The 27,377-nt window shown below is 40.9% G+C and overlaps 1 protein-coding gene across 1 annotated transcript in view; it reads right to left on the bottom strand.

The window, feature by feature from the left end:
• The window catches only part of CWC27 (CWC27 spliceosome associated cyclophilin), a 484,083-nt gene that overhangs the window by 245,259 nt on the left and 211,447 nt on the right, over positions 1-27,377 (bottom strand). Inside the window, exon 11 of the mRNA XM_053701329.1 lies at positions 10,110-10,210. Within this exon, the coding sequence (XP_053557304.1) occupies positions 10,110-10,210 (101 nt within the window). The remainder of the gene's footprint in view (positions 1-10,109; positions 10,211-27,377) is intronic.

Raw genomic sequence — 27,377 nt, 5'->3', positions numbered from 1 at the left:
ATGTCTCTGGTGCTGAGGTTCCCCGTAGGGGGACAGCCGCTCATACTCCCCAGGTTGCAAGTCCAATGTAAGCAGCAGTCTTAAGGGGACAGTTGCATAGATCAAATAGCCGGCGCTAACAAGCGCAGCTACACCAACAGTTTTTGCCATAAGTCTCTGAGGTTTCCCTTGATCCGGCCATTTTATGGACCTGAGATGCTCTGCTTGTTGATCAGACCCTGCCGTAGCTGGATCTCTGCCAGCCCTGTGTGTTAGGGAGATCGCTTTGTTGCGGGCTTGTCCCATGTGCGCTCCAGACTGACCGGTCGGCAGTTCGCCTCCTGCTACAACATTGTGGGGGAAAGCGATTGCTCCAGAATGGGAGACTGCTTCTGCAGAGCCGTAACTCTCAACGTGTGCTCCTTCTGAGGAGTTGCAGTTCCTAATTATTGACTCTATGTGGCTCTCCAATCTGGCGTAATGATCCCTTAATAGATTATCCAGAGCCTCCCATGTCACTCCAATTATACCTTCCATACTTGTTGCTCAGTGCTCGTATGCGATCTGCAGCGGAGTAGCATAGGAATGTAGCTGAAGAGTTCCCCTTTAGCCTCTGCAGGTGACCGCTTAACCCAGGTGGCGGGGAGGGCCGGCCATTAATCCCCAACACACAGGGCTCTGTTTTGTATCTTAGGCTCGCCAGATCTAGGTTTGCCTACTAGTTGGAATACCTTAGTTTAGTTCCAGTGCTTATCCCTGGGTTATTTACAGCAACTAATCACTTCTGTAGTTGTGCTATGTTAGCCGCATGGCTAGGCAAGATAGCGCCGGTCAGCCTGAGTATTGCATTCACTCCTTTCCTCTGTATCGCTCCTCAGAGTTCCTCCTAAGTGCTGTCAGCTCCACACCCGATAGCAGCAAGTCTACAGTGCAAGCTCTAATCTAGTGCGGTTGCTGACATTAGAATTTTTGGTCATTTTTCACCTTTTTCCCTGTGTCAGTGTACGGAGCTCATCACTTACACCTCCATCTCTGTGTGCTGCGTAGCTCCGCCCCCCTACTGGGACTCTTTACGCCAAACCACTGACAATCCCCCACATCCTTTAAAATCTGACCACACACACAACCGCAGACATGGGACACCAGCGCCACTCGCCTCGATTTCTACCACAGGATTATAATTATAAAAATTGTCCTATAATCCTCACTAGCATCACAATGAACATGCGGATTCAAACCCTTCCCTTCCCTGATACCCTTCTCTCATTTACTTTGTTCCCCCTTTCTATAAACCCACTAAAACCCTTTCTTCTTACTTTTAGTTCTCTGTTGTTGTGCATTTAATTTTGGTTAAGTTTCTAATATGCAATATGTTAACACCTAAAGATTAAGCTCAGTAAACCTGAATGATTGAATACACACTAGTTCTGTACCTACCCAGGTCCTTTAAAATATAAAAGCATATCCTAGTGATTACTGCTATAGCAACTGCCACCACAGAACAAGTTGACAGCCAGACCAAACTTTATAGGACATTTGCAACATGCTGCCCAACATTTACGTGGATAGACTCTGCAGACATCCTATCTCACTTAACCAAGTGTAACTGGTGTACAGCAAATGTTTAAAAAATACAAACCATACCCACTGTACTCTGAGGGGGAAACTGGGCCTCAATATAGACATTCTTCAATTACCACCAGGGGAGGCAAAGTAAAAACTGAGTTATGTGTGGGGTGGGGGTGGGGGGGGTTATAGAGCTCTTGGGGTTTGGGAATCTTTGCCTCCTCAAAGTGGTAGAGAAGAGTAATTCACCACCTGTATGCAAGTAAGAGGGAGCCGGACCCAGAAGGGTGTCCAAATAAGGATTTACAGAGTCTGCTTGAACTATAGACAACAGAGCTCCCAGCACTCTTGTAAACACTTTAGGTGCTGTAGCAAGACCAGGAGGGCAACAAAATGATGCTTGTCAAATCAGCAAATCTCAGGAACTTGACATGATCCCTTTAAAGTATCTGTGAAGTATATGATAGACATAAATGAACACTCTTGCACTAAAGAAAGTAAAGTGTGAATTGCCTCCACCTTTAAATTAGGAACTTTCAGGAATTTGTTCAATATTTTGAGATCCAAAACAGGCAGACAACTACCCTCTTCTCTTGGTGCTATAAAGAGATTTGAATAAATCCCCCTGGTTTAATTCTGAAGTTGGAATGGGAGCAATCACTCCTATTAATTCCATATCTCTTACACAAGCAAAAAAAAAAAGCTTGGGCATTTACAAAATCTCGAAGTACTAAAAATAGAAAGAATCTTCCCCCAAGAGGCCTTGACAGAAAGCTTATTCAATAACACTGAGAAATTATTTGAAATACTAAATAGATCTCTCCCAAGCATCCTGAAAGAAACTCAATCTGCTCCCACCGCCAGAGACTGCTCTGGCATGGGGGTCACACCTTCATGCGATCTTGGAGGCGTAAGTATACTCATTGTATGGTTTGTTTTCGGTCCAAGAAGGGCTTAACTTCCAGGAAGATTTGGAGTAGCCAGAACTCTGGGAAGATTAGGAAGCTTTCTGAGCTTTAGAGTGTCAAAAGAAACAAAAACAAAACCCAAAACAAAAACTCCCTGCAGATCTAAGCTTAACTTTAGATTTTTTTGTTATCTTTGGACAAAATGCTCCATTATACCCTGTGACTATAGCAATAATAGCATCCAGTCTGGGCCCAAACAGAGATTTACCCTCAAAGGAAAAATAAACCAGTCTGCGTTTAGATACCATATCGATAGACAAAGGCTTAAATAGACAGTAAAGTCTAAATTAAACATTCATGATTCAGATAGATTTTTTGAGAGGCGCTGGACCCAGGGGTACGCCAGATATAAGGAGTCTCCTGCAGGTGTAATCCAATCCCACTTCGTGGAATAATCACAGTTGCACTAGAGAAAAATCCACAATAGTGTAGTTTGCCAGTAAACGTATAGCCCAAAATGAAGGTACAAGACCTTCAATAAACTGGCTGTATATATATATATATATATATATATATATATCTACATATATTGTGAGTACCTTAATTCAGTTTACTGGCAAACTACACTATTGTGGATTTTCCTCTAGTGCCACTGTGAATATTTCTCGAAGTGGGATTGGATAGCACCTGAAGGAGACTCCCAATATCTGGCATAGACCTGGGTCCAGCGCCTCTCAAAAAAGCAAAGACAAGTTTGACTTTTTTTCAAGAGAAACTGTGAGACGGCAGCGGTTCCACTTGAGGGGAGTATTTTAAACATCATACTATTTAACTCTATTTGTCAACTTAGAGTCTTTTTGTTTTTACATGAGTCAGATAGAGCATGTCATTTAAAAAAAAAACTTTCTAATTTACTTTTATTACCAAATTTGCTTTGTTCTCTTGGTATCCATTGTTAAAGCGCATATTGAGGTAAGCTAATAGGAGCTTATGGGAGTGCACGTCTTTAGTACTCACATGCTGAATAGCTTACCGAAACGCAGGAACAAGAAAGTATTATTTCAAAATAGGCAAGCTTAAAGCACTCTAAAACAGTAGGTGAGCATTTAAGCTAAGAACCCGTAAGAAGAAAGGAAATGTAGCGCAAGCAAAGGAAAAACAGAATTTATGCTTACCTGATAAATTACTTTCTCCAACGGTGTGTCCGGTCCACGGCGTCATCCTTACTTGTGGGAATATCTCTTCCCCAACAGGAAATGGCAAAGAGTCAATGCCAAGCTATCCATATAGTCCCTCCTAGGCTCCGCCCACCCCAGTCATTCGACCGACGGACAGGAGGAAAAAAACAGGAGAAACTATAGGGTGCCGTGGTGACTGTAGTTAGAGAAAATAATTCATCAAACCTGATTAAAAAACCAGGGCAGGCCGTGGACCGGACACACCGTTGGAGAAAGTAATTTATCAGGTAAGCATAAATTCTGTTTTCTCCAACATTGGTGTGTCCGGTCCACGGCGTCATCCTTACTTGTGGGAACCAATACCAAAGCTTTAGGACACGGATGAAGGGAGGGAGCAAATCAGGTTACCTAAACAGAAGGCACCACGGCTTTCAAAACCTTTCTCCCAAAAATAGCCTCTGAAGAAGCAAAAGTATCAAATTTGTAAAATTTGGCAAAAGTGTGCAGTGAAGACCAAGTCGCTGCCTTACATATCTGATCAACAGAAGCCTCGTTCTTGAAGGCCCATGTGGAAGCCACAGCCCTAGTGGAGTGAGCTGTGATTCTTTCTGGAGGTTGCCGTCCGGCAGTCTCGTAAGCCAATCGGATGATGCTTTTAAGCCAAAAAGAAAGAGAGGTAGAAGTCGCTTTTTGACCTCTCCTTTTACCAGAATAGACGACAAACAGAGAAGAAGTTTGTCTGAACTCTTTTGTAGCTTCTAAATAGAATTTTAGAGCACGGACTACGTCTAAATTGCGTAACAAACGTTCCTTTTTTTGAAACTGGATTCGGACACAAAGAAGGAACAACTATCTCCTGGTTAATATTTTTGTTAGAAACAACCTTTGGAAGAAAACCAGGCTTAGTACGCAAAACAACCTTATCTGCATGGAACACCAGATAGGGCGGAGAACACTGCAGAGCAGATAACTCAAACTCTTCTAGCAGAAGAAATAGCAACCAAAAACAAAACTTTCCAAGATAACAACTTAATATCTATGGAATGTAGAGGTTCAAACGGAACCCCTTGAAGAACTGAAAGAACTAGATTTAAACTCCAGGGAGGAGTCAAAGGTCTGTAAACAGGCTTGATCCTAACCAGAGCCTGAACAAATGCTTGAACATCTGGCATAGCTGCCAGTCGTTTGTGTAATAAGACAGATAAAGCAGAAATCTGTCCCTTTAGAGAACTCGCTGATAATCCTTTATCCAAACCCTCTTGTAGAAAGGAAAGGATCTTAGGGATTTTGATCTTATTCCATAAGAATCCCTTGGATTCACACCAGCAGATATATATTTTCCATATTTTATGGTAAATTTTTCTAGTTACCAGTTTTCTGGCTTGAACTAGAGTATCTATCACAGATTCTGAAAACCCATGCTTTGATAGAATCAAGCGTTCAATTTCTAAGCCGTCAGCTGGAGGGAAACTAGATTTGGATGTTCGAATGGACCTTGTACTAGAAGATCCTGTCTCAAAGGTAGCTTCCATGGGGGAGCCGATGACATATTCACCAGGTCTGCATACCAAGTCCTGCGTGGCAACGCAGGAGCTATCAAGATCACAGAGGCCCTCTCCTGTTTGATCCTGGCTACCAGCCTGGGAATGAGAGGAAACGGTGGAAACACATAGGCTAGGTTGAAGGTCCAAGGCGCTACTAGTGCATCCACTAGAGTCGCCTTGGGATCCCTGGATCTGGACCCGTAGCAAGGAACCTTGAAGTTCTGTCGAGACGCCATAAGATCCATATCTGGAATGCCCCATAATTGAGTCAACTGGGCAAAGATCTCCGGGAGGAGTTCCCACTCCCCTGGATAGAAAGTCTGACGACTCAGATAATCCGCCTCCCAGTTTTCCACACCTGGGATGCGGATCGCAGATAGGTGGCAGGAGTGATCCTCTGCCCATTTTATTATTTTGGTCACTTCTTTCATCGCCAGGGAACTCCTTGTTCCCCCCTGATGATTGATATAAGCAACAGTCGTCATGTTGTCTGATTGGAATCTTATGAATCTGGCCTTTGCTAGTTGAGGCCAAGCCCTGAGAGCATTGAATATCGCTCTCAGTTCCAGAATGTTTATCAGGAGAAGAGACTCTTCCCGAGACCATAGTCCCTGAGACTTCAGGGATTTCCAGACCGCGCCCCAGCCCACTAGACTGGCGTTGGTCGTGACGATGACCCACTCTGGTCTGCGGAAGCTCATTCCCTGGGACAGGTGGTCCAGGGTTAGCCACCAACGGAGTGAGTCTCTGGTTTTCTGATCTACTTGAATCACTGGAGACAAGTCTGTATAGTCCCCATTCCACTGTTTCAGCATGCACAGTTGTAATGGTCTTAGATGAATTTGTGCAAAAGGAACTATGTCCATTGCTGCAACCATCAATCCTACTACTTCCATGCACTGAGCTACGGAAGGACGAGGAATAGAATGAAGAACTTGACAAGCGTTTAGAAGTTTTGACTTTCTGACTTCTGTCAGGAAAATCCTCATTTCTAAGGAATCTATTATTGTTCCCAAGAAGGGAACTCTTGTCGACGGGGACAGGGAACTTTTTTCTATGTTCACCTTCCATCCGTGAGATCTGAGAAAGGCCAGAACGATGTCTGTGTCAGCCTTTGCCTTTGAAAGAGTCGACGCTTGTATTAGAATGTCGTCCAAGTATGGTACTACTACAATGCCCCTTGGTCTTAGAACCGCTAGAAGGGATCCGAGTAACTTTGTGAAAATGGGAGGGCCACAAACTGGTAATGTTTGTCCAGAAAGGCGAACCGTAGGAACTGATGATGTTCTTTGTGGATAGGAATATGTAGATACGCATCCTTTAGATCCACGGTAGTCATAAATTGACCTTCCTGGATGGTGGGTAGAATCGTTCGAATGGTTTCCATTTTGAACGATGGTACTCTGAGAAATTTGTTTAGGATCTTTAAATCCAGAATTGGTCTGAAAGTTCCCTCTTTTTTGGGAACTACAAACGGATTTGAGTAAAATCCCATTCCTTGTTCCGCCGTTGGAACTGGGTGTATCACTCCCATCTTTAACAGGTCTTCTACACAATGTAAGAATGCCTGTCTCTTTATTTGGTTTGAGGATAAGTGAGACATGTGGAACCTTCCCCTTGGGGGTAGTTCCTTGAATTCCAGAAGATAACCCTGAGAAACTATTTCTAGTGTCCAGGGATCCTGAACATCTCTTGCCCAAGCCTGAGCAAAGAGAGAGAGTCTGCCCCCTACTAGATCCGGTCCCGGATCGGGGGCTACTCCTTCATGCTGTTTTGTTAGCAGCAGCAGGCTTCTTGGCCTGCTTACCCTTGTTCCAGCCTTGCGTCGGTTTCCAGGCTGGTTTGGTTTGAGAGGCATTACCCTCTTGTTTAGAGGCTGCAGAGTTAGAGGCCGGTCCGTTCCTGAAATTGCGAAAGGAACGAAAATTAGACTTATTCTTGGCTTTGAAAGGCCTATCTTGTGGGAGGGCATGGCCCTTTCCCCCAGTGATGTCTGAAATAATCTCTTTCAATTCTGGCCCAAAGAGAGTCTTACCCTTGAAGGGGATATTAAGTAATTTTGTCTTGGAAGATACATCCGCTGACCAAGACTTTAGCCAAAGCGCTCTGCGCGCCACAATTGCAAACCCTGAATTTTTCGCAGCTAATCTAGCTAGTTGCAAAGTGGCATCTAAAATAAAAGAATTAGCCAACTTGAGTGCGTGAACTCTGTCCATAACCTCCTCATACGGAGTCTCTCTACTGAGCGACTTTTCTAGTTCCTCGAACCAGAACCACGCTGCTGTAGTGACAGGAACAATGCACGAAATGGGTTGCAGGAGTTAACCTTGCTGTACAAAAATCTTTTTAAGCAAACCCTCCAATTTTTTATCCATAGGATCTTTGAAAGCACAATTATCCTCGATAGGAATAGTAGTGCGCTTGTTTAAAGTAGAAACTGCCCCCTCGACCTTAGGGACTGTCTGCCATAAGTCCTTTCTGGGGTCGACCATAGGAAAATAATTTCTTAAATATAGGAGGGGGGACAAAAGGTATGCCGGGCTTCTCCCACTCCTTATTCACTATATCCGCCACCCGCTTGGGTATAGGAAAAGCGTCAGGGTGCACCGGAACCTCTAGGAACTTGTCCATCTTGCATAATTTTTCTGGAATGACCAGGTTGTCACAATCATCAAGAGTAGATAACACCTCCTTAAGCAGTGCGCGGAGATGCTCTAATTTAAATTTAAATGTCACAACATCAGGTTCTGCTTGTTGAGAAATTTTACCTGAATCTGAAATTTCTCCATCCGACAAAACCTCCCTCATGACCCCTTCAGATTGGTGTGAGGGTATGACAGAGCAATTATCATCAGCGCCCTCCTGCTCTACAGTGTTTAAAACAGAGCAATCACGCTTTCTCTGATATGCAGGCATTTTGGATAAAATATTTGCTATGGAGATATCCATTACTGCCGTTAATTGTTGCATAGTAATAAGCATTGGCGCGCTAGAAGTACTAGGGGCCTCCTGCGTGGGCAAAACTGGTGTAGACACAGAAGGAGATGATGTAGAACTATGTCTACTCCCTTCATCTGATGAATCATCTTGGGCAACTTTACTATCTGTGGCAATGCTGTCCTTACTTTGTTTGGACGCTATGGCACAATTATCACACAATTTTGAAGGGGGACACACATTGATCTTCAAACATATAGAACATAGCTTATCTGAAGGTGCAGACATGTTAAACAGGCTTAAACTTGTCAAAAAAGTGCAAAAACCGTTTTAAAACAAAACCGTTACTGTCTCTTTAAATTTTAAACAGTGCACACTTTATTACTGAATATGTGAAAAAGTATGAAGGAATTTTTCAAAATTTACCAAATTTTCACCACAGTGTCTTAAAGTATTCAAATTATTGCACACCAATTTTCAGAGCTTTAACCCTTAAAATAAAGAAACCGGAGCCGGTTACAGTTTTAATCCCTCTACAGTCCCAGCTACAGCCTTTGATGCGACTTTACCAAACCCAGGGGGGAATACGATACCAGATGAAGCCTTCTAGGAACTTTTCCAACTACTTTCAGATCCTCACACATGCATCTGCATGTCTTGCTCTCAAAAGTAACTGCGCATTAATGGCGCGAAAATGAGGCTCAGCCTACAACTGGGAAGGCCCTTCCTGACTGGAAAGGTGTCTAACACAGTGCCTGACGTTAAAAAACGTTCCCCAAGCTTATAAGTGTGAATTACAAGCATAAACATGTATAAAATGCCCAAATAAAGCAATCGATTTTGCCCATAAAAGTGTCTACCAGTTTTATAGCCCATATTAAGCCCTTTATTCTGTTTGAGACTAAGAAAATTGCTTACCGGTCCCCATGAGAGGAAATGACAGCCTTCCAGCATTACACAGTCTTGTTAGAAATATGGCTAGTCATACCTTAAGCAGAAAAGTCTGCTAACTGTTTCCCCCAACTGAAGTTACTTCATCTCAACAGTCCTATGTGGAAACAGCAAACGATTTTAGTTACTGTCTGCTAAAATCATCTTCCTCTCACAAACAGAACTCTTCATCTTTTTCTGTTTCAGAGTAAATAGTACATACCAGCACTATTTTAAAATAACAAACTCTTGATAGTAGAATTAAAAAACTACAACTAAACACCACATACTCTTAACCATCTCCGTGGAGATGTTGCCTGTGCAACGGCAAAGAGAATGACTGGGGTGGGCGGAGCCTAGGAGGGACTATATGGACAGCTTTGCTGGGACTCTTTGCCATTTCCTGTTGGGGAAGAGATACTCCCACAAGTAAGGATGACGCCGTGGACCGGACACACCAATGTTGGAGAAATACACTGTGTATAGCTCAAAAAGCTTCTGAGCATGTTAAGCAGACCTCATTAAATTTAAAGCAATAGTAACCTTTGATTTTTGTGTCCAAAAATGCTATAAACAGCTAATACACTCATAATCTGATGAAAGAAAAGTAAATAAAGGAGCAAAATAAGATTAGGTATGGGAATTATTTAAAGAACTAGCAGGTCCTTAGTACATATCATCATGAGTTACAAAATACGAAGACGAGTTATACCTGAAACCTTGTGCATAGTAAACTATGACATATGGAATGTCAAACCTGACACCTTACTTGTTCCTTACCTTCCACATGAATTAAAAAAAAAAAAAAAAAAGTTTAGATTGTGAGTAGGCCACCACACTGCACCAAAAATGTTTCCAAAAATGTGAGTCAGCACATCATATTTTTAGTATGGCCAGTGAAGATACAATTATCAGTAACTAATGTAAAAGAAGACTTCTTTAATTGTGGGCAATTAGGCATTCAAGTTGCTCTAGCAAAGCCTGAAGAGACAATCCCATAGTGGAACTATCACAAAAGTGGAATCAAATAATTTCATTTTTGAGCAATCAACACAGTAAATACTTACTTTCTATTGTGGTTTCAGTTTTCTTTGCATCGTCTTCTTTCTTTTGTTTTGCTGCTTTTAGTTCTCTTTTTAGTTGCCGTGCTTCTTTCCGTAGTTCCTCGCTGGAAGAAAAGAAATAAAATAAGTTTGAGCTATTAGTGTAGTATTTGTTGTACAAACTTTTATTAATATTACAATCATTTATTTATAAGGCTTCAGCATGTTCCATAGCACTGAGATGATCATGGGAGAATATGATGCATCTTTTAGACTAAACAAAACAAACTGATACAGGACGCTTACAGGTAAATGAGAGAAAACATAATTTATGCTTACCTGATAAATTCCTTTCTCCTGTAGTGTAGTCAGTCCACGGGTCATCATTACTTATGGGATATTAACTCCTCCCCAACAGGAAGTGCAAGAGGATCACCCAAGCAGAGCTGCTATATAGCTCCTCCCCTCTACGTCACACCCAGTCATTCGACCGAAAACCAAACGAGAAAGGAGAAACTATAGGGTGCAGTGGTGACTGGAGTATAATTTAAAAATTTAGACCTGCCTTAAAAAACAGGGCGGGCCGTGGACTGACTACACTACAGGAGAAAGGAATTTATCAGGTAAGCATAAATTATGTTTTCTCCTGTTAAGTGTAGTCAGTCCACGGGTCATCATTACTTATGGGATACCAATACCAAAGCTAAGTACACGGATGACGGGAGGGACAGGCAGGATCTCTATACGGAAGGAACCACTGCCTGAAGAACCTTTCTCCCAAAAACAGCCTCCGAAGAAGCAAAAGTGTCAAATTTGTAAAATTTGGAAAAAGTATGAAGAGAAGACCAAGTTGCAGCCTTGCAAATCTGTTCAACAGAGGCCTCGTTCTTAAAGGCCCAAGTGGAAGCCACAGCTCTAGTAGAATGAGCTGTAATCCTTTCAGGAGGTTGCTGTCCAGCCGTCTCATAGGCCAAGCGTATTATGCTACGAAGCCAAAAGGATAGAGAGGTAGCAGATGCTTTTTGACCTCTCCTCTGTCCAGAATAAACGACAAACAGGGAAGAAGTTTGGCGAAAATCTTTAGTTGCCTGTAAATAAAATTTCAGGGCACGGACTACATCTAGATTGTGCAGAAGTCGTTCCTTCTTTGAAGAAGGGTTAGGACACAATGATGGAACAACAATCTCTTGATTGATATTCTTGTTAGTGACTACCTTAGGTAAGAACCCAGGTTTAGTACGCAGAACTACCTTATCTGAATGAAAAATCAGATACGGAGAATCACAATGTAAGGCTGATAACTCAGAGACTCTACGAGCCGAGGAAATAGCCATTAAAAACAGAACTTTCCAAGATAACAGCTTGATATCAATGGAATGAAGGGGTTCAAACGAAACACCCTGTAAAACGTTAAGAACTAAGTTTAAGCTCCACGGTGGAGCTACAGTCTTAAACACAAGCTTAATTCTAGCCAAAGCCTGACAAAAAGCCTGAACGTCTGGAACTTCTGACAGACGTTTGTGTAGAAGGATGGACAGAGCTGAGATCTGTCCCTTTAAAGAACTTGCAGATAAACCCTTTTCTAAACCTTCTTGTAGAAAAGATAATATCCTGGGAATCCTAACCTTACTCCATGAGTAACCCTTGGATTCGCACCAGTGTAAGTATTTACGCCATATCTTATGGTAAATCTTCCTGGTAACAGGTTTCCTAGCCTGTATTAAGGTATCAATTACTGGCTCCGAAAATCCACGCTTTGATAAAATTAAGCGTTCAATTTCCATGCAGTCAGCTTCAGAGAAATTAGATTTTGATGTTTGAAAGGACCCTGAATTAGAAGGTTCTGTCTCAGAGGCAGAGACCAAGGTGGACAGGATGACATGTCCACTAGATCTGCATACCAGGTCCTGCGTGGCCAAGCAGGCGCTATTAGAATCACTGATGCTTTCTCCTGTTTGATCCTGGCAATCAAACGAGGAAGCATCGGGAAGGGTGGAAACACATAAGCCATCCTGAAGGTCCAAGGTGCTGTCAAGGCATCTATCAGGACCGCTCCCGGGTCCCTGGACCTGGACCCGTAACGAGGAAGCTTGGCGTTCCGGCGAGACGCCATGAGATCCATATCTGGTTTGCCCCAACGTCGAAGTATTTGGGCAAAGACCTCCGGATGAAGTTCCCACTCCCCCGGATGAAAAGTCTGGCGACTTAGGAAATCCGCCTCCCAGTTCTCCACTCCTGGGATGTGGATCGCTGACAGGTGGCAAGAGTGAGACTCTGCCCAGCGAATTATCTTTGATACTTCCATCATCGCTAAGGAACTTCTTGTCCCCCCCTGATGGTTGATGTAAGCCACAGTCGTGATGTTGTCCGACTGAAACCTGATGAACCTCAGGGTTGCTAACTGAGGCCAAGCCAGAAGGGCATTGAGAACTGCTCTCAATTCCAGAATGTTTATTGGAAGGAGACTCTCCTCGAGTCCATGATCCCTGAGCCTTCAGGGAATTCCAGACAGCGCCCCAACCTAGTAGGCTGGCGTCTGTAGTTACAATTGTCCAGTCTGGCCTGCTGAAGGGCATCCCCCTGGACAGATGTGGCCGAGAAAGCCACCATAGAAGAGAATCTCTGGTCTCTTGATCCAGATTCAGCGTAGGGGACAAATCTGAGTAATCCCCATTCCACTGACTTAGCATGCACAATTGCAGCGGTCTGAGGTGCAGGCGTGCAAAAGGAACTATGTCCATTGCCGCTACCATGAAGCCGATTACCTCCATGCATTGAGCCACTGACGGGTGTTGAATGGAATGAAGGGCACGGCAAGCATTTAGAAGCTTTGTTAACCTGTCCTCTGTCAGGTAAATTTTCATTTCTACAGAATCTATAAGAGTCCCCAAGAAGGGAACTCTTGTGAGTGGTAAGAGAGAACTCTTCTCCTCGTTTACTTTCCACCCATGCGACCTTAGAAATGCCAGTACTAACTCTGTATGAGACTTGGCAGTTTGAAAGCTTGACGCTTGTATCAGAATGTCGTCTAGGTACGGAGCTACCGAAATTCCTCGCAGTCTTAGTACCGCCAGGAGAGAGCCCAGAACCTTTGTAAAGATTCTTGGAGCCGTAGCCAACCCGAAGGGAAGAGCTACAAACTGGTAATGCCTGTCTAGGAAGGCAAACCTTAGATACCGGTAATGCTCTCTGTGAATCGGTATGTGAAGGTAAGCATCCTTTAAATCCACTGTGGTCATGTACTGACCTCTTTGGATCATGGGTAAGATTGTCCGAATAGTTTCCATCTTGAATGATGGAACTCTTAGGAATTTGTTTAGGATCTTTAAATCCAATATTGGTCTGAAGGTTCCCTCTTTTTTGGGAACCACAAACAGATTTGAGTAAAACCCTTGTCCGTGTTCCGACCGCGGAACTGGGTGGATCACTCCCATTAGTAAAAGGTCTTGTACACAGCATAGAAACGCCTTTTTCTTTATATGGTTTGTTGACAACCTTGAAAGGTGAAATCTCCCTTGTGGAGGAGAAGCTTTGAAGTCCAGAAGATATCCCTGAGATATGATCTCCAACGCCCAGGGATCCAGGACATCTCTTGCCCAAGCCTGGGCGAAGAGAGAGAGTCTGCCCCCCACTAGATCCGTTTCCGGATCGGGGGCCCTCACTTCATGCTGTCTTAGGGGCAGCAGCAGGTTTTCTGGCCTGCTTGCCCTTGTTCCAGGCCTGGTTAGGTTTCCAGCCCTGTCTGTAGCGAGCAACAGCTCCTTCCTGTTTTGGAGCAGAGGAAGTTGAAGCTGCTCCTGCCTTGAAGTTACGAAAGGCACGAAAATTAGACTGTCTAGCCCTGGGTTTGGCTCTGTCTTGAGGCAGGGCATGGCCTTTACCTCCCGTAATATCAGCGATAATTTCTTTCAAACCGGGCCCGAATAAAGTCTGCCCCTTGAAAGGTATGTTAAGTAATTTCGATTTAGAAGTTACATCAGCTGACCAGGATTTTAGCCACAGCGCTCTGCGCGCCTGAATGGCGAATCCGGAATTCTTAGCCGTAAGTTTAGTTAAGTGTACTACAGCATCAGAAATAAATGAATTAGCTAGCTTAAGGGTTTTAAGCTTGTGTGTAATCTCATCTAATGGAGCTGAGTCAAGGATCTCTTCCAGAGACTCAAACCAAAATGCTGCCGCAGCCGTGACAGGCGCAATGCATGCAAGGGGTTGTAATATAAAACCTTGTTGAACAAACATTTTCTTAAGGTAACCCTCTAACTTTTTATCCATTGGATCTGAAAAGGCACAGCTATCCTCCACCGGGATAGTGGTACGCTTAGCTAAAGTAGAAACTGCTCCCTCCACCTTAGGGACCGTTTGCCATAAGTCCCATGTGGTGGCGTCTATTGGAAACATTTTTCTGAATATAGGAGGGGGTGAGAAAGGCACACCGGGTCTATCCCACTCCTTAGTAATAATTTCAGTAAGTCTCTTAGGTATAGGAAAAACGTCAGTACTCGTCGGTACCGCAAAATATTTATCCAACCTACACATTTTCTCTGGGATTGCAACTGTGTTACAATCATTCAGAGCCGCTAACACCTCCCCTAGCAATACACGGAGGTTTTCCAGCTTAAACTTAAAATTTGAAATGTCTGAATCCAGTTTATTTGGATCAGATCCGTCACCCGCAGAATGAAGCTCTCCGTCCTCATGCTCTGCCAATTGTGACGCAGTATCAGACATGGCCCTAGCATTATCAGTATACTCTGTTCTCATCCCAGAGTGATCTCGTTTACCTCTAAGTTCTGGCAATTTAGACAAAACTTCAGTCATAACATTAGCCATGTCTTGTAGAGTGATTTGTAATGGCCGCCCTGATGTACTTGGCGTTACAATATCACGCACCTCCTGAGCGGGAGATGCAGGTACTGACACGTGAGGCAAGTTAGTCGGCATAACTTCCCCCTCGTTGTCTGGTGAATGTTGCTTAACATGTACAGATTGACTTTTATTTAAAGTAGCATCAATGCAATTAGTACATAAATTTCTATTGGGCTCCACCTTGGCTTTTGAACATATTGCACAAAGAGATTCCTCTGTGTCAGACATGTTTAAACAAACTAGCAATTAGACTAGCAAGCTTGGAAATACTTTTCAACTAAATTTACAAGCAATATGTAAAAACGTTACTGTGCCTTTAAGAAGCACACAAAAACTGTCACAGTTGAATAACAATGAACCGGATTAGTTATAGAAACCAAATTTAGCAAAGGATTGCACTCATTAGCAATGGATGATTAACCCTTAATATCAGAAAAAACGTATAACAATTGAAAATATAAGCGTTTTTATCACAGTCAAGCACAGTCTCACAGGTCTGCTGTGAGTGATTACCTCCCTCAAAACTAGTTTTGAAGACCCCTGAGCTCTGTGGAGACGTCCTGGATCATGCAGGGAGAAAAAGACAGACTGTGACTGAATTTCTGATGCGTAGTAAAAGCGCCAAAATAGGCCCCTCCCACTCACACTACAACAGTGAGGGAAGCTCAGTAAACTGTTTTAATTTAAAACAAACGACAGCCATGTGGAAAATAAAGCCCAAAACAATTTTCACCAAGTACCTCAGATAATTAAACGATTTAACATGCCAGTAAACGTTTAAAATCTAATATATGAAATGTCATTAAAAAGCCTGCTGCTAGTCGCTCACACTGCAAGTTAGGCTAAAAATTATATGCATACAGTATTTTCCCAGTGAAGTGCCATTCCCCAGAAATACTTAAGTGTAAACATATATACATATCAGCCTGATACCAGTTGCTACTACTGCATTTAAGGCTGTACTTACATTATATTGGTATTAGCAGTATTTTCTCAGTCAATTCCATTCCTTAGAAAATAATATACTGCAACATACCTCTTTGCAGGTGAACCTGCCCGCTGTCCCCTGATCTGAAGTTACCTTACTCCTCAGAATGGCCGAGAACAGCAAACGGATCTTAGTTACGTCCGCTAAGATCATATACAAAAACTCAGGTAGATTCTTCTTCAAATTCTGCCTGAGAAGGAAACAACACACTCCGGTGCCGTTTAAAATAAACTTTTGATTGAAGATATAAAAAACTAAGTTTAATCACCACAGTCCTCTCACACATCCTATCTATTAGTTGGGTGCAAGAGAATGACTGGGTGTGACGTAGAGGGGAGGAGCTATATAGCAGCTCTGCTTGGGTGATCCTCTTGCACTTCCTGTTGGGGAGGAGTTAATATCCCATAAGTAATGATGACCCGTGGACTGACTACACTTAACAGGAGAAAAAGGTCTTGAGTTTGCAATATATAATGGTTTGGAGGTACAGCAATAGTGTGAAGAGGCAGTTTATACAGGTGGCAAGTAACTTTTGGAGGGGTAGATGGTAAACTTTAAAATGTAGAAGGCAATTTATTACAGTGAGATGGAGAGTTCTATAGAGTAGATGCAGCACACAAAAAAACTAGGAGATTGGAAGAGGGAGAAGGTAAAATGGAGAATGAGAAACAAAGGCCATATGTAGAGTGAAGTGGAAGATGAAAGTGGCAATTTAGCTGGATGAGAGACTGTTTAGCACTAAAACACTAAATAAATGCTAGATAGAATGATGCATTAAAAGAAAAGATTAGTCTAAGAATAATAAGTAGATTTTTATTTTAAAGTTTCATTACTTGTTTAAATATTGACAAAATAAGTGTAAACTTTTGGTGTCTATAAAGCAATGGGTGCTGCCATGTTGTAACTTAGGTTTCATTCTCTGCTGTGGCCAATTAGGAAACGTTATAAATAGGTCACTAGTGTTTAGCCAATGATTGTGTGGAATATAACAGTGTTCTGCATTTTCGTTTCCAACAGGAACTGAAAAGCTCACAATTTCAGAATGTAATTACAGGAAAAGGGGACAAAATAAATAATGACATTATATTGCAAGGTGTATTTATATATATATATATATATATATATATATATATATATATATATATATATACACACACACACTTTATAATTTTATATTACCATCTCGCCATGGTGTATGGTTAGGGAGAAAAGTGACTGATAGAAAGGTGTAGTTGATAGTGACTGTTAGGCTAGTTTAATAAGTTTGGAACAGTGTCCATTAGTTAATGTAAGATAGGATACATTTACAAGGCTTTGGAGTAATAAGATGGAGGGGGAAAGAAGAATGTGCTGGTAATTGTTAAGTTTATACTTTTAAGCTGATATCTATTCAAAGTGATTAGAATTTAAGAATTCCTGTTTTTACAAATTTTACATAATTTTATAAAAAGGATTTAAGACCGATTCAGTTATAAAATTCTAATGTTTTATTGGAAAAAATGAACACATCATACACTAATTATGTTCCTTGACTGGTTAAATGCATGCCAATTACTTTAAGTGACACAAGACACCTGAAAATTGCAAGACTTTACTTTAGTATTGAAATAAATTAACATACCATCTGAAGGTGTAAAAAAAAATCAAAATAAACTCTCACCTTGTTTACTACTATTTTTTTTTTGCAATGGTAAAACTCCCCCAACCACATACCTTATTTTAAGGAGGTAATATTGACTTGTTACTGGAAAAAATTAAAGCTTGCCAGTGTCTATTTGTTAGCAAACCTTGCAGTGTCTTTTTTTAATCAGCTCTACTGAGGCTAGTTAGGGTGAGATATGTAGAAGTCTGCAGTGTGGACTATCAATCAGAATCAGAAAAGTTAAGCATGGGGGAAAAATATGTTCTATTGCAAAGTGTTTTTCTTTTCTTTTTAAATAAACATTTCTTTAAAATAAACATTTTATAGTACAATTTTAAAATCTAATCTTCATGCCCCTTGACCAATTAAACACACAAGGGGGCGTACGATCTCTAAACCATAAAACTAAACTAAAAAGGACAGCTGAAAGCTGTGTCTGTCAACTTCAGTTCTCAGGGAAAACTAACAAGCCAGGATTTCAGGATAGCTGAACTACAGCACGTGCGAAATAACCTGCTGATCAGTAACTATTATTTAGGTAATCCTGCCATGCTATGTATGTAGCTATGTGTGTAGCTAGGGACTAGAATTAAGACAGTCACTACAAGTATCAACCATATGATATAAATGTAAAAGTCACCCAATGGGTTTGCTAGGACTGCTCCTCTTAAAAAGACAATGGCACCACATGGTATAGATTTTATCTACAGATACTGAATTTTTCAAGTTGCTGGTTTCCTATAGTCTAATCTGAGACCAAAGGACTGCATGCACCATCAAAAATACACTTCTAACAACATTTCAATTAATTGCAGAACATATTATATGATAGTAAAAAAAGCATGTTGATTTAAATTTAATAAATAAATCAATACACAACTACGGTTGAAATATCTCAATAATGAGAAGTCAAACAGATATTGCTGCACCTCTGCCTTATATGAAAATGAGACAGAGAAAGAGGAGACAAAGGTGGAGGAAGAGGAGAATGTTAGGAGAGAGAGGGGAGGAAAGGGGGAGGAGGTAGAAGGGGAGAGAAGGAGGAGAGAGAGGAGGGGAAAAGGGAAGGAGAGAGTTAGGGAGGACAGGAAGGAGAGAGATAATGAGTTATTTTAAAATGATCCATGAGCTGTCATACATTATATTATAATACATTAATCATATTTTATACTGTTTCGAAAATAAAATATTACTCAAATATGCCACATAATTGGAAGCTTATCTTCTCCTCTATAACCAAATATAGATGTAATTTTGCATTTTAGACACATGATTAATATGCAAACATTATGGACATTATTCTGCACTACCAACTTATTGACATTCCCATTTCTTCACAATTGAAGAATAACATTAAGCAATTAGTTGGCTATAGTATTACTATTAGTCACCTACTTTAGAAGACACAAGAGGGGTACCTAATTTTTCTTTATTAAGCTTTATTCTTTCTGCCAGTGTTAATTCAAATACAGTAAAAAAATAAAATAATATTTGGACAGAAAGGAGAAAGAAGACTGGCCTCAATGAAGTTATTGGCTGCATTCTACTACAGCAGAGTGTGTTCAATTACCCATGACAGCATGCAAAACTAAAGAAGTATAAGAACAACCAGGACATCTCAGCCAAGACAATAAATATCTAGTCTAAACAATGCTAACTTGAAAGTTGTTTTTTTATATACTGTACATATATATATATATATATATATATATATATACATACATACACACACATATCCATACACACACATACACACACAGGTATATATATATAAAAATATTAATGAAGAAAGAAAAAAGAGATACATATAAATATCACTTTAAAGAAAGGACACATTGCACAGAAGAAATATGTTTCAGAGTGAACCAAGTTCATCTCATATTTATTAACTGCATACAGCAGGTGTGAGGATTGGATGACATCACCAAGAACAATAGTGATTAATGTGACAAAATATTAAAACAGTATTACGAACACTATAATGATATAAATACCTAGAACAATAATGTATAGTGTCCATTTAAAACACACTTAGTGCCGACGTCATGAGCGTTTCACCCCACAAGTATCATGTGTGTCAGGGGCTTCCTCTTCATTAATATTTTTCTATATTATGCTAAAGGGCTGCACGTTGTAATTATATATTTATCAGTGGTATTATCTCCTCCCTCCTTTTCTTTCTATATATAAATTAATTATTATAAGGATATAAAGTGAGGATTTCACTATCCTTTTTCTCTGGAGGTAGAGGAGACCACTTAGTTGAATTTTTGACACTGAACATATATGTGCTTGTGTCTTTGTGTGTGGATTTGGTGCCATTGCCGGGGCCTTTTTAGATATGGCTTTCACTCTCTCTAATGATCTTTGGGAGGCAGAACTTAAAGACTCCCTGGCTAGTAATGTTGATGGTATTGATGAGTGAGAGGCAGAGGTAAATGTGTATGGCGCATTTAGGAAACATAGATATTACCTAAATAGACTAAACTCAAAATTCAAGCCGAGAATGCCAGTCTCACAGGTCTAAGACTGGTCTTGGATCCGGGTTCCAACACCAGGGAGGATGAGGAGGGCGATACTTTTGTTGAAGAATGGAATGACAAGCTCTCCTCTTGCTCCCTGGAGTTGATGAACATGATGATCAAGCGAAATGATAGGAGGTTAGAAAAGGTTAAAGTTGAGGCAGGTAAAGCTTTGGAATGTGTGAATACATTTTAGAATGATTCAAACTTTGAGAAACTTAATGGTGAAACAGGGACTAATGTGGCAAGACTGAAAGTGGAGATTAAAGCTAGGAAGTGTCGAAAATTTAGAAGAGACCAGGAGGACTACAAAAATAATAAAGTGTACATTTATAAATCACAGAAGGGTTCGTACGACTCTGGCACTGATGCCTCAGACTCAGAATGTAATACTCCCCAAAAAAACTCTTCTGGTCTGGGCCCAGAAGGAAGGGGAGGAGGAGAAGAAGAGGGGGCAAAAGGAAAGGAACTTTCTGGGGTTCCTCAGAAAGAGAGGTATTACCAGACAAGAGGCAGAGAGGAACAATACGGCCAATACAGGGGGAGGTCACGGAACAGGAGATCACGCAGGGGTTATTAGAGAACCCAAATGATGAGGAATTACAGATTATTAACTTATCCTCATTCCCTCTGAATTTGACACATGTTGCACTTCTCAAAAAGGGACTCTCATTCTGTCCTACAGCTAAGCTTGATAAATTTGAAGCTATTAAAGACCTGCACCTTTTTGCCAGGAAAATTGTCCTCTCTCAAACCGTTGGAAGGCCTCGGGGGGCCTCCTCAGGTTTGACAGTTGATGACGATGAGGCTATCAGAATGTTAGAGTCCCTTTTGGCAGATACAGAGGGAAGAATGATTGATCCGCCACAGAAGCAAGTAGCACACTTTAAACCTAAGTCGTCCTACATGCCTTCCTTAGCTTTGGTTCCCTCTGTTAACTTTTTTGTCAGGCAAGTGGAAAAAGAGATACTTTTGTTAATTGATAATCTAAGTAGGGACAATCTTAAACCAGGTGAGAGAAAAGCTCTTGATGAGCTATGCAATGCCAGAAATCTGGTGATAAAGCCGGCCGATAAGGGCGGTAACCTGGTATTGATGGATGATAGTCTCTACATTAACGAGGTTAAACGACAGCTTAATGACAAGTTGCAATATGAAAAGTTGGACCAAAATCCATTATACAAAATTCTCTCTTTAAATTACTTAATGATGCAAAAGGTAGAGGTATTATCTCCTCGAAAGAATTCCTGTTTTTGTACCCTGAACATCCAGTGATGCCGGTGTTTTATGTTCTCCCCAAGTTACACAAAAATATGAAATGCCCGCCTGGGAGACTGATTGTGTCTGGGATTGGAAGTGTCACCGAGAAGATTGGAGAATACATAGATAGATATCTGCGTCCTTTCTTGGGAACACTTCCCTCCTACGTGAAGGACACATCGGATCTCCTGAGGAGACTGGACAGTATATGTGTGGGGGAGAATTGTATTCTGTCATCACTGGATGTTGAAAGTTTGTATTCATCAATTCCCCATAACATTGGTTTGGAAGCTGCTGAAGGCTTCTTAAACAATAGGGGTCCACTATTCAAAGAACACACAAAGTTTGTGATCTCCTTACTGAGGTTTGTTTTGGAGAACAATGTCTTCATGTTCGATGGCAAGATTTATCGCCAATTGAGGGGTACGGCGATGGGGGCAGTTTGTGCCCCCACCTATGCCTGCTTACATCTTGGGGCCTGGGAACTCCAGGATGTGTTCGAAAAATATGGAGACATTGTAGAGGAACATGTAAGGTTGTGGGTACGTTATGTGGATGACGTGCTCATCCTATGGGATGGTACCACGGAAGATTTCAGATATTTTGTTTCTGTCCTTAACAAAAATTATAGGAATATTTTTCTGACCTCTGAGACAAGTGAGAAGTCTCTGTCCTTCCTTGATATTAATATTATTAGGGAAGGACAGGACATTCAGACCGAAAATTTCAGGAAGTCGACGAATAGTGTGCTGCACGCAGAAAGTGGACATATGGAGCACCTTAAGAAGGCAGTTCCCTATGGCCAGTTTCTGCGTCTAAAAAGGAATTGTTCCTCTTTAAGAAGCTTTGACTATCATGCTTCTTTAATGAAGAAACGTTTTCTAAAGAGGGGTTACTTTCAGAAATGTGTTAAACAGGCTTTCTTGAAAGCAAGGAGACAGCCAAGAGACGACATTCTATATAAAAGGACAGAAAAGCCGGTCTCTAACACACTAAGATATATCACCAGATATAATAAACAATGGGAGGATATTAGGTCTATCATCAAGAAAAATTGGTATCTTTTGTTAATGGATGAGAAGGTTGGTGAGGCGGTAGGAAAGGTTCCCTCTATGGCAGCAAGGAAAGCCTTTAGCATTAAAATTGGTGAAAAGCCAATTTGTCAAAGGACCATCAAGTTCAGATTGGTTGAGAAAAAATAAAGGCATTAAAGGCAGCTTTCCTTGTGGCCATTATGTCTACTGCACTCATATGGACAGTACCAAAACATTTACAGTGGATGGCACCAAACTCTATGACATCCGGTTCTTTTTTTAACTGTAACTCTACAGGGTCATCTATCTTTTGCGCTGTTCTTGCCCTGTTTTTTATGTTGGGAAAACCAAAAGGTCCATGAAGGACCGGGTACAAGAACACAGAGATGACATTACTAAATGTAGGGATACTAATGTTGCTAGGCATTTTGCATATGCGCATTACTCAGATGCACAATCCCTTACTTTTATAGTAATAGATAATGGGATTTCATCTGGGAGAGGGGGCGACAATAATAAGGTGTTGCTCCAAAAGCAAGCAAAATGGATTTTCAGGTTGGGAACTAAGTTTCCAGCAGGTTTAAATGAAAAGTGTGAATATGCTTGTTTCCTATAAGATGTAAATAATTTTAGGATAAGCCACAGTTTACTTGTTTTCTTTGTCTTTTCCTTACCTGAATATAATATATCAACATTTGACTTCTCTGATAAGTATAGGATTAATATCCATCTTTATTTATGAGAGCGAGTGCCATATCACATAGTGATTGATGTGTTATGTGTTATCAAACATCTAGCAGTTGTGCACTAGGAATAATGTTGCCTCTGCTAAAGCTATTTGTCTGTTCAACAAATGTGGGCATTAAGTAGTTGTTTGCATGTATGCGTAAGATGCAACATATCATGTGAGTTCCCTTTAAATATTTAAGAGGCGGATCACATGAGCACAGACAGGTGCTATAAAGGAAGTGATCCCTAGCCATGTAATTATGAGCTGAGGAAGCCCCTGACACACATGATACTGGTGGGGTGAAACGCTCATGACATCGGCACTAAGTGTGTTTTAAATGGACACTATACATTGTCCATGGACACTCTTTGGAGATTGGTGTTCGAATCTGAGAATATTTGGGACATAAGCGTGATGTTCTAAAGTGTGTACAGCTTTAAAAAAATGCGGGAGGTACATTATGGATATCAAGTGATCACTTCTTGATATGGGATCAGCTTGCCCCGCCGAATAAACCTATTCTGGACTGTGTTCTTTCACTAAAGTGGCTCTTAAGTGTGTGGGATTTCCAGTCTGTATGTTTTACTGCCGCCCGTGATACATCACAGTGTGGATATCTGAGCCAGGACGGGCTCTATTGCGGCTCAGGCTGTGGAGATCGGTGTCTGGCCAATTGCATGCAATGCTGTGTGAAGCAGCGGACACACCCTATCTGTGACATCACGATCCCAAGCCAGTGGAAGCTCTGAGGTGAGGAGCAGGGAAGTGGCATTCGCTAGAGGGATCGATTTTCGACCAATCCAAGGTGAAGTAAAGACACACCCCATTCCGGGACGTTACTGTTATATACTTATTGTAGCTCTGAGGTAAAGAGTGTGGAGCCGTTTGTTGCTGCGATCTTCTGGCAAGTTTGGCTTTTACATTCCCTGCCTGGCTATATTACAAACATCACGTAGCTCTCTATAAGGGAACTTTATAAGAGGACGTTTTAGGAGGTACCCCCTGTGCTTGTTACGGTTCTGTTAGCTGGCCAGCTATTTACTAATATAATTTGGTGTTATACTTAGGTAAATACCATATTCTGATGATGCGACTGCGGGGAATTATCCTCTAATATATGTCCCAAATTGTTCTAGGTATTTATATCATTATAGTGTTCGTAATACTGTTTTAATATTTTGTCACATTAATCACTATTGTTCTTGGTGATGGCATCCAATCCTCACACCTGCTGTATGCAGTTAATAAATATGAGATGAACTTGGTTCACTCTGAAACATATTTCTTCTATGCAATGTGTCCTTTCTTTAAAGTGATATTTATATGTATCTCTTTTTTCTTTCTTCATTAATATTTTTATATATTATGCTAAAGGGCTGCACGTTGTAATTATATATTTATCAGTGGTATTATCTCCTCCCTCCTTTTCTTTCTCTCTCTCTCTCTCTCTCTCTCTCTCTCTCTCTCTCTCTCTCTCTCTCTCTCTCTCTCTCTCTCTCTCTCTCTCTCTCTCTCTCTCTCTCTCTCTCTCTCTCTATATATATATATATATATATATATATATATATATATATATATACACACACACACAGGTATATATATACAGGGAGTGCAGAATTATTAGGCAAGTTGTATTTTTGAGGATTAATTTTATTATTGAACAACAACCATGTTCTCAATGAACCCAAAAAAACTCATTAATATCAAAGCTGAATAGTTTTGGAAGTAGTTTTTAGTTTGTTTTTAGTTATAGCTATTTTAGGGGGATATCTGTGTGTGCAGGTGACTATTACTGTGCATAATTATTAGGCAACTTAACAAAAAACAAATATATACCCATTTCAATTATTTATTTTTACCAGCGAAACCAATATAACATCTCAACATTCACAAATATACATTTCTGACATTCAAAAACAAAACAAAAACAAATCAGTGACCAATATAGCCACCTTTCTTTGCAAGGACACTCAAAAGCCTGCCATCCATGGATTCTGTCAGTGTTTTGATCTGTTCACCATCAACATTGCGTGCAGCAGCAACCACAGCCTCCCAGACACTGTTCAGAGAGGTGTACTGTTTTCCCTCCTTGTAAATCTCACATTTGATGATGGACCACAGGTTCTCAATGGGGTTCAGATCAGGTGAACAAGGAGGCCATGTCATTAGATTTTCTTCTTTTATACCCTTTCTTGCCAGCCACGCTGTGGAGTACTTGGACGCGTGTGATGGAGCATTGTCTTGCATGAAAATCATGTTTTTCTTGAAGGATGCAGACTTCTTCCTGTACCACTGCTTGAAGAAGGTGTCTTCCAGAAACTGGCAGTAGGACTGGGAGTTGAGCTTGACTCCATCCTCAACCCGAAAAGGCCCCACAAGCTCATCTTTGATGATACCAGCCCAAACCAGTACTCCACCTCCACCTTGCTGGCGTCTGAGTCAGACTGGAGCTCTATGCCCTTTACCAATCCAGCCACGGGCCCATCCATCTGGCCCATCAAGACTCACTCTCATTTCATCAGTCCATAAAACCTTAGAAAAATCAGTCTTGAGATATTTCTTAGCCCAGTCTTGACGTTTCAGCTTGTGTGTCTTGTTCAGTGGTGGTCGTCTTTCAGCCTTTCTTACCTTGGCCATGTCTCTGAGTATTGCACACCTTGTGCTTCTGGGCACTCCAGTGATGTTGCAGCTCTGAAATATGGCCAAACTGGTGGCAAGTGGCATCTTGGCAGCTGCACGCTTCACTTTTCTCAGTTCATGGGCAGTTATTTTGCGCCTTGGTTTTTCCACACGCTTCTTGCGACCCTGTTGACTATTTTGAATGAAACGCTTGATTGTTCGATGATCACGCTTCAGAAGCTTTGCAATTTTAAGAGTGCTGCATCCCTCTGCAAGATATCTCACTATTTTTGACTTTTCTGAGCCTGTCAAGTCCTTCTTTTGACCTATTTTGCCAAAGGAAAGGAAGTTGCCTAATAATTATGCACACCTGATATAGGGTGTTGATGTCATTAGACCACACCCCTACTCATTACAGAGATGCACATCACCTAATATGCTTAATTGCTAGTAGGCTTTCGAGCCTATACAGCTTGGAGTAAGACAATATGCATAAAGAGGATGATGTGGTCAAAATACTCATTTGCCTAATAATTCTGCACTCCCTGTATATATATATATAAAAAATATTTTGCTGTAACTTTTTATCTCCCTTACCCACTAAGTCAGTAACAATTCAACTGCATCTCCACATGTGAAAAGGTTAGAACACCTTGTTTTTTATATAATGCTAATAAAACGTGCATGAACACAGTAGCTTTTAGAACATACAGCAATGTACTTACAAGCTTCCATAGGCAAACTACAACTGCTATGAAACAAGTCAATTTAAAAACAGGATGGTCAATTAAAGGGATACTGAACTCAAATAGTTTCTTTCATGATTCAGAAATAGCATGCAATTTTAAGCAACTTTCTTATTTACTCCTATAATCAATTTTTCTTTGTTCTCTTGGTATCTTTATTTGATAAAGCAGGAATGTAAGCTTACGAGCCCGCCCATCTTTGGTTCAGCACCTGGGTGGCACTTGATGATTGGTGGCTAAATGCAGCCACCAATCAGCAAGAACTATCCAGAGTTCTGAACCAAAAATGGGCTGGCTTGTCAGCTTACATTACTGCTCTTTCAAATAAAGATACCAAGAGAATGAAGAAAAATTGATAATGGGAGTAAACTAGAAAGTTGCTTAAAATTACATGCTCTATCTGAATCATGAAATAAAAAAATTGGGTTCAGTATCCCTTTAGGTATATTGCAATTTTGATCTCTGTTTTTTTTTTTAAATCACTTGATTTACTACTATGCTCTAAACGTAAATTATATTTTATGACAATATGGAAATTCCCCTTTGCGTCATATTCAAACACTCCACCTTAGAATACAATATCTCAGAGCAATCAATTAACTACGTTGGAATTGATTCAAAATGCTCTGTCTTTCTTCCTCCTCTTTTTATTTTCTTTGCCAGTTTTAATGTCTGCATTTTAAACTTATATCAACCACACAAGTTTTCTATTTAAACATAACTGGCAGGAAGTACATACTGTATTAAAAATCACTTTCATACAGAGATCAATTTTATAATAGAAGTCAATTGGAAAGTTGCCTAAAACTGTATGCTGTCAGAATCATGAAAGAAACATTTTGGGTCTCATGTTCCTTTTAAAGGAAACCGGCCCATTTTTGGTTA

The sequence above is a fragment of the Bombina bombina genome, chromosome 2 (assembly GCF_027579735.1).
Source record: "Bombina bombina isolate aBomBom1 chromosome 2, aBomBom1.pri, whole genome shotgun sequence".
Taxonomy (NCBI): Eukaryota; Metazoa; Chordata; class Amphibia; order Anura; family Bombinatoridae; genus Bombina; species Bombina bombina.
The sequence above is the reverse complement of the archived record's forward strand: the minus strand, read 5'-3'. Positions and strand labels throughout refer to the sequence as shown.